We start from the raw sequence: 9,000 nt of genomic DNA, 5'->3' as shown, positions 1-9,000 counted from the left end.
CAGGAATGAGACCAGAACAGACTTGTGAATCACAAAGCAAAAGCAGTCTTGAAAGTGTCCAATCAAATACAGGTGCTATATAATCAACCAGAAAAATTAAATTAAAATTCTACACCACAGTGTAAAATTTCTCGAGTATAGCCCTATCCCACAAGTAAAAACTCTCTTTTATGTTCACACAGCAAAACCCAGCAGCAATATTTCCTGTCAACAACCGAAGAACATGGCAAATGTAAGAACTCCTTGACCAACTGGTCATGATGACTTCGTACAAGAAGCCCCAAGCTTTGCCTTCCCCCACCTGCCAAGTGAAGTTAACGACAAACACTGACGGTCCTATCCCAGGAACTCAGGAGAATCTGTGTTCTCCAAAGACCATGCTTGTGGATTTCTCTGAAGCTAACAATCAGATTTCCTTTCCTGGGAATTTCTTGCTTAACTCACCCAAAGCATTTTTTTAAAGAAGCAATACCGGTACTTTCCAGATAACAAGGTGGCCTAAAATATTATCAAGTGTCACAACTATTCAGGTTCATTTTGTAGTTCTTGCGCCTCTGACTGGTGTACCTGTGAGCTGACACTCGGGTCTGATAATATATTCTGCAACTGTACATGTTCATTTGTAAGTGGAACAATCTCTCTGTGCTGGCAGTTAGGAAACCCAGATTGAAACTGCTAATGTGAGCTGACTTCAGCTGTTGATGATTATGTAGTCAAGCCTTGACCAAGGTTTCCTGAACTCTGGCTAAAATCGGAAGTCTTGAGATGGCCCAAAAATGAATTCGCACACTTCCCTGATAGTGAAACTTTTTAAAGAGCAGATGTCAAGATGATTTAAGAGGAGCTGAAATTTAACGTCTTAAGAAAACTTATCAGCAAATTAGGACAGTTCAGTTTTCAAGAAAAACCCGACAGATGCTAAAGAAGAAGTCATTTGGGTGATGGTTATTAGAGAAAGAACTGATTGGTTTTCTTCCTTCTCACCAGTTGTGGGGCCTATAGAGATGCTAAGACCAGAAATATGATGGGCTGTCTGCTGAGGTGGGTGACAAAAACAATCTCCATGTTTACGTGGCATAGAAGACTTTCACTAACGTGCAACTTGGACAATTCAATTCCTCCTTGGCCTGGGCAAAGTTCTGTGTCAACTGTCTTTTCAAGGAGCTTTCTCCCCAACTTGTCATTGGGCCGTTTTATTTTGGGCCCTCTCCCCCAAATCATGAAAGTAAACATTAGCCAAAAAAACCAAGATGACTTCTGATCTAAATCTTTCTATTAATTTAATATTTGAACTACATAAAGGAAGCTTTAAATCTTTCTACATTTACATTATGCTTAATCCCTAAGAACTTTCCTGCCGATTTTCACAGTTAGAAAGGCACTCAAAATCTACCCACTCTGGCTATAACTTGATTTTGTTTTAAAGCAGGTATAGCTGATAGAGTTCATTAAGCCCCTGCTGAAAGACCAACCTGTTCTATTGCCTGTTACTGGAGTGCCACTTTTTTTCACTAGCTACCACTCTCATGCTGTCACCCACATCCTTCCATGAATTTAAATCCAACCACGGGTTATTATTTCTGCCACAGGCCAATGAAATTATCCTTAGGGATGACAATTCCTTAAAGGTCCTTATGGATGGAGGGTCTATATATTAAGTAACATCTATGGTCTCTGTCCTATTCGTTGAGGGGTATTCTTTGTATCCAGTGGAGTTGAACTAGTGGTTTTTGTCCACTTATCCAGGAGCCAAGTCATAATGCAAACAGTCAGCGGCTTTCTGTATGTTGCCAGGTGGCCAGGAGTCCATACCCCAAACCGCCATAAACAGTAGGCACAATCATCCGCCCCTGTTCAGGAGAGGCCCAGGACTGAGCTAGCAGAAAGACTGAATTACTTACCACCTCTAGAGTGGGTCCCACCAGGCCAGGGACGAGCTCATGGGCAAGGCTGTGCAAGGAAGCGCTCTGTACCATGCCTGCCCTGCGGATATACAGAGGACTTCAGTCTCCTGCACTGTCAATCTCTCAGTCATCATGAGCTCAATTATGTACCGACAACAGCAAGAACAACAACAACGACGACAACAAAACAACCCCCAAAACGCTAAGGGCCACAGACTACCCTGGTGGAGGGACAGCCAACTGGAACCGTGTGTTGAGAGACGAGGTGCTGTCCTGAGCATGTGTCCATTACGGGCCTGAGCTTTGCCTCTTTCCTCAAACATTCCACTGAAGCCCACAGGAGAGCCACGTGGAGAGACAGCAGGACTGGGCCCTAAAAGTCAGGCAACCATCAAATTGGATGGGGTTGCTTTTGTTTTTTTTGTTTGTTTGTTTTTTGTTTTTTTTTTGCTTTTTATGTTTGTTTTCTACAAATACAGATAGACAGACAGACAAACCCAAGAGCAGATTTCAAGAATCAACTGAGGCACAAGATAAACTACTTTGATGGTACACAGATTTTTTTTTTCCTCCAAATTGTTCACATGAAATCAAAAATTTTCAAAGCATAAATAGGAAAAATTGGGGGACACGTCTTTGTCGGCCCTGAATTGTGCCGTAAATATCTCCACTGCTTGCCTTAGAAGGATGCCCAAACACATCTCGTAGGTAGCACATATCTGTGGTCTGAAATAGTTATCAAATTCTAATGACACTCTTAATCGAAAGTCTAAATAATATGCTGGTCAAGTACAGTGAAAGTTGACTGCCTGCCATCAATGACGTATTGGTTTCATCCTGAGTATCAAGGCACAGCCAAACATCATTGCTCAGAATGCAGATCACAACACTTTACACTGACGTGAGTTTGTAAACTTATGGTGGAGTTCAAATGAAGGCAGTTGATGAAAGCAGTTGAACCTGAGAGGTGGGAATGAATACAGAGGATAAATCCAGCGCACATTTCCACATCAAACTACCCATTCCATTTACCAGGGCCCCCAAAGGCCACACGAGCGGCAGCGCCTAGATTCCCGGTCAGTATCTCTGCTCCACAGACACAAGTACAAAACGGCCTAAATCGTGAACTAGTGGTGAGGAAAAGGAGACCAAAGTTTAAAAGAAATCAAGGTGATGTTTCCTAGAAACATACCAACTCGTCTAAGAAGGATCCAGAGTAAGGGTGATCAGTAAGTAATTAATTGATCCTCCTGGCTAGATTTTATGGTTTTTCTAAAGATGAGTGGCTTGAATCGCTAGAATTTATCACACTATGTCTAGACTCTCTTTAACACACACTCAGTACAAACAGGTGGAGATGTACCACTTCCGACCACTACAGGTAGAGAAGTATGACCTCTGTTGACCATGGATCACAGCTGAAACATTAGTTTATACTTGAAAGGCCACAGCAGCCAGACATATGCGAATTCCAACTCTTCAGAAAACTTTGGACAAAAAAAAAATGCATTACTTACATGTATGCGTCTTCTTTGTTACTGAGATACCTAGAAGAGAAGAGAGACAATGACAAAGGTAAGAAAGGAGGCTGTGTGTACTTCTTAGAATGTACATCATCCCCAGTGTACTCAGAAACGCATTTTGTTCAGATGGGGATGGAGAGGCAAGATGCATCTTCATCTCACATACAGCATCACTGGATCTACCCCAGTGTAACGAAAATATTAACGATGGGGCCAGCAAGCATTGCCTACTGGCTTAAGGGGTTCTGTGGCAAAAGAGTAGCAGCACTGACAGTAATTAAACAGAGTGAGAGAAGACTTATTTTTTATTTTAAATGGGGGAGACGATAATGTTTATAGGCAGAGTGGGGAAGATTTAAGGCACAAGAGAGTGAAGCCAACTTACTCAGACAAGAGTGAACTGAGCCACAGAGCAATTAATTTGCTCTGGCCATTGATTTTGTGTTTACCTTTTAATGAAAATGACTCTTTGTGCTCACATGAAGCATCGCCTTTAATGGTGAGGGAAAATACATCCACAAACTGTACCTCTCTGTCTATACTTGTTAAAGTCAGGAGGGGAATGACGGCTACTTCTTGGCAAATGGCAGCACAATGAACAAAAACTATATGAAAACATAAGGGGTTCAGGAGTCAGCACCCTTGATACTTCTAAGATGCTTTATAGAGAGCGGGTGAAGAATGGAACTGGGCAAGATTCCGCACATAAGACCCCAAAAAGATAACGTGAACGCACACTTCAATGCAAACAGTGCTATCGCCACTTCAGAAGTACTCCATTTTGAATTCTGTATGCTTCATTCTTCTTGGGGGATATTCTTGAGACCAAATAGGCTCAAAATCATAAAGCTCTTGAAAACGTTTAGCCTGTGACTAAGAAGTGTGGTAAACCTTACATGTCTTTTTTTTCTTTCAAGTTATTAAGAGAACTATTTAACCCTCCTCTGGAAAGTAACACTGTTGAAAAATCTGGCACTCAGATCAGACCTATTACTTAGCTATGGAATGTATCGGACAGGGAAGAAATCCGTTATGAAAATCCATGGTATAGCACAGGGAGAACAGCTCGGTGCTTTGTGACCACCTAGAGGGGTGGGATAGGGAGGGTGGGAGGGAGGGAGACGCAAGAGGGAGGGGATATATGTATATCTGATTCACTGTTATAAAGCAGAAACTAACACACCATCGTAAAGCAATTATACTCCAATAAAGGTGTTAAAAAAGAAAATCCATGGTAGACATAAAAAAAAAAAAAGCTAGTCCCAAAATTGTGCACCATGACCAAAATCACACACTTGTTCCCCCACAAATTTCCACAGGACTTATTTAGGGAAGCTGAAATTACATAGCCCAACTCAAATTCTTTTTCCCCCGCTTTCTATGGAGAAAAACACAACTATTGTTTTTCATCGTGTTTGACTTGGCTTCACACAGTGAAGTTAGAAGCTTCTGCAGAGAGTCTTGAAGGCTCTCTCACATGGGAACTAACCAAAGGGTTTGAGGAGTTTTTGAAATAAGCTTTTTCATGGGAAGGGAACTGCCCCCAACAGCAGCAGTGAATCTAGTTGAAAAATCTGAATACCACCTGCAACTCCAGCTCATGACACCAGCACCAATAAACGGATACTTTAGTGCTCTTTCAGCATTATGAGAGCTATATGTGTACTTTCCTTAGGAAATGATGCTTTCGCTAAAATCACTTTGAAGAGAAAGTGCTTATGCTGTCACTCCTGATTATTCAGAACCTTCACACAATTGGATTTAACACAGCCCCAAACAGACCTATCTATATTCGCTGAGTGTGGAACTATTTTCTCCTGACATCCAAAGGCCTGATGAAAATACCACTGCTTTGACTTTTCTACTTAAATTTATTATACAGTGTGATGCAGTATTCTCATCAAATATTTTCATGACGATTATAATGATAATAGATTTTTGAAAATCTTTCCAGGAAAGCTGCCTGATCCTTGAGATCACAGCAGCACGGAGCTAAAACTTCTCATTTCTGTCTCCAAGAGACAGCATGACTTCTGTAACAGCACAAACTTGGCCCCTCAGTTTCATTTAACTGCCAATTAGCGATCAGTACAAGTAATTGGGAGATATACCTACACAAGAGTTGCCAGATTTAGCAGAAACAATACAGGATCCCCAGTTACACTTAAGTTTCAGACACTAGCAATTTGTTGTTTATCTGAAATTCAAATGTAACTGAGCATCCTGTATTTTATCTGGCAACCCTAACCTATACAAATAAAATGTAAGTTATATCTATCACATGCAAGGAAAAACATACCAATAAATTAACAGATACACTTTTATGGAGAAAGGCTTAAAAAACACATCCCTCTCACAAAAGCAATATTTTTTAAAGTGCATTACAACTCCTAATTATGGAGACATAACTGTGCATAATATTTTCTTTTTTTCAATGTTTTTACTTAATAGCCATTATGAAGACAAAATTCTATTTCTCTATGAAAAGCAAATGAACTGAAACAATGTGAACACACAAAACGCAAATTTAATGAAACAATCAGAAAATTTATTGGAATTCCCTTCCTTCTCCCCTCCTGAAAAATAACTGTGCTCACATTAATGTCCTGTATCTCTCCTTTCTCTACAGAAGCTCCAGTTCTTCATATTAACTGACTCCACAGAAGTGAAAAAAAAAAAAAAAAGAAAATGTCCTTCTCATTTCACAGATGGGTCAACTAAGGACAATTTAATCATCACAATAAAAAGTTTTCTGTAGAAAGTTAATATCTGATGGGAAGTGCGTCCATGGTATGTATTTAAAGCTATCTAAGGAGGTAAAAGAACTGTACTCAAAAACTATAAGACGCTGATGAAAGAAATTAAAGATGACACAAAAACAGAAAGATACATGGTGTTCTTGGATTGGAAGAATTAATATTGTTAAAATGATCATACTACCCAAGGCAATCTACAGATTCAGTGTATTCCCTATCAATATACCAATGGCATTTTTCACAGAACTAGAACAAATAATTTTAAAATTTATATGGAAACACAAAAGACCCCAAATAGCCAAAACAATCTTGGGAAAGAACAATGGAACTGGAGGAACCACGCACCCTGACTTCAGAATATACTACAAAGCTACAGTAATCAAAACATTATGGTACTGGCACATAAACTGATACATAGATCAATGGAACAGAAGAGAGAGCCCAGAAATAAACCAATGCACTTATGGTCAATTCTTCTACGACAAAGGAGGCAAGAATATACAGTGGAGAAAAGATAGCCTCTTCAGTAAGTAATGCTGGGAAAACTGGATAGCTACATGTAAAGGAATGAAATTAGAACATTCTCTAACACCATACACTAGAGTAAACTCAAAATGGATTAAAGGCCTAAATGTAAGACTGGACACCATAAAACTTCTAGAGGAAAACATAAGCAGGACACTCTTTGACATAAATTGTAGCAATATTTGTTTTGGCTCTGTCTCCTAAAGCAAAGGAAATAAAAGCAAAAATAAACAAATGGGACCTAATTAAACTTAAAAGCTTTTGCACAGCAAAGGAAACCTTCGACAAAATGAAAAGACAACCTACTGAATGGTAAAAAACATTTGCAAATGATATGACTGATAAGGGGTTAATATCCAATATAAATAAACAGCTCATACAACTCAACATCAAAAAAGCAAACAACTCAATTAAAAAATGGGCAGAAGACCTGTATAGGCATTTCTCCAAAGAGGACATGTAAATGGCCAACAGGCACATGAAAAGATGCTCAACATCACTAATCATCAGGGAAATGCACATCAAAACCACAATGAGATATCACCTCACACTGGTCAGAACGGCTATCATCAAAAAGAACACAAATAACAATTGTTGGTGAGGATACAGAGAAAAGGGAGCCCTTGAACACTGTTGGTGGGAATGTAGATTGGTGCAGCCCCTGGGGAAAACACTATGGCGGTTTCTCAAAAAACTAAAAACAGAACTACCAAATGACCCAGAAATTCCACTCCTGGGAATATATCTGAATAAAAAACAAAAACACTAACTCAAAAAGATACATGCACCCCAATGTTCATAGCAGCATTATTTACAATTGCCAAGATAAGGAAGACACCTAAGTTTCCATCAACAGATGAATGGATAGGGATGTGGTACACACACACACACACACACACACACAATGGAATATTACTCAGCCATAAAAAAGAATGAAATTTTGCAGTTTGCAGCAACCTGGATGGACTTTGAGGGTATTATGCTCAGTGGAATAAGTCAGACAAAGAAAGACAAATACTGTATGATATCACTTACATGTGGATCTAAAAAATACAACAAAGCTAGTGAATATAACAAAAAAGGAACAGAATCACAGATATAGAGAACAAACTGGTGGCTACCAGTGGAGGCGAGGGGCGAGAGGGGGAGGGGATTAAGAGGTACAAACTATTACATGTAAATAAGCTACAAGGATACATTATACAACACGGGGAATATAGTCAATATTTTATAATAATTACAAATGGAGTATAGCCTTTAAAAATTGTCAATCACTATATTATACACCTGTAACTTACATAATATTATACACCAACTATACTTCAATAAAAACCAGAAAAACCCTGGTATAGATAGTGCATCTAATAAGAGTAAATATTTAAAAAAAAAAAAAAAAAAAGATTCACTCCCCAAAGCATATCAGTCAGCAGTCAGCTCTATAACTAATTTAAACCTACAGGGTCCTGTCCCCCAGCCTTAGCTAAGCCAGGAATCCCCACCAGGGCTTGGGTCAAAGAGATACTTGAGAAGTCTGTGTGCCCTGGTTTGCAACCAGCAGCCATTTCTTCATCCCCCTCCTCCTTAAATGGGGTGGCTGGGTCTTCCGTTTCTCTTTCTTCTCATTTCCCCAGAGGCTGCACCATTTCCCCAGAGGCTGCACGATTCCTGTCTTTCTCACCATAGAGCTCATCCTTTCTGAAATCACAGCAGTCTACGCTGTCCATCTTTGTCCTCAAGTGGAAGGGGTAAGACTTATCCAAACCTAATGCTACTAGCAGTGACCCTGAATCGACCACTCTGGGAGAGCTGGGTTTTCTAAAGATAAATTATGATGAATAGCTCTAATTCTACCCAGAAGTGGAAAAGAATAAACTTCATTTATTTTTTTTGCTGTACGCGGGCTTCTCACTGTTTCGGCCTCTCCCCTTGCAGAGCACAGGCTCCGGACGCGCAGGCTCAGCGGCCATGGTTCACGGGCCCAGCCGCTCCGCGGCACGTGGGATCCTCCCGGATCATGGCACGAACCCGCGTCCCTTGCATCGGCAGGTGGACTCTCAACCACTGTGCCACCAGGGAAGCCCAAGAATAAACTTTTTTTTGCCGTACACGGGCCTCTCACTGTTGTGGCCTCTCCCGCTGCGGAGCACAGGCTCCAGACGCACAGGCTCAGCGGCCACGGCTCACGGGCCCAGCCGCTCCGCGGCATGTGGGATCCTCCCGGACCGGGGCACGAACCCACGTCCCCTGCATCGGCCGGCGGACTCCCAACCACTGCGCCACCAGGGAAGCCCA

General features: G+C 40.8%; 1 protein-coding gene across 1 annotated transcript in view; it reads right to left on the bottom strand.

Moving 5' to 3' along the window:
• The window catches only part of RORA (RAR related orphan receptor A), a 754,745-nt gene that overhangs the window by 174,956 nt on the left and 570,789 nt on the right, over positions 1-9,000 (bottom strand). The window contains 1 exon segment of the mRNA XM_007458880.1: positions 3,422-3,451. Within this exon segment, the coding sequence (XP_007458942.1) occupies positions 3,422-3,451 (30 nt within the window).

The sequence above is a fragment of the Lipotes vexillifer genome, unplaced genomic scaffold, assembly GCF_000442215.2.
Source record: "Lipotes vexillifer unplaced genomic scaffold, Lipotes_vexillifer_v1.1 scaffold102, whole genome shotgun sequence".
NCBI lineage: Eukaryota > Metazoa > Chordata > Mammalia > Artiodactyla > Lipotidae > Lipotes > Lipotes vexillifer.
The sequence above is the reverse complement of the archived record's forward strand: the minus strand, read 5'-3'. Positions and strand labels throughout refer to the sequence as shown.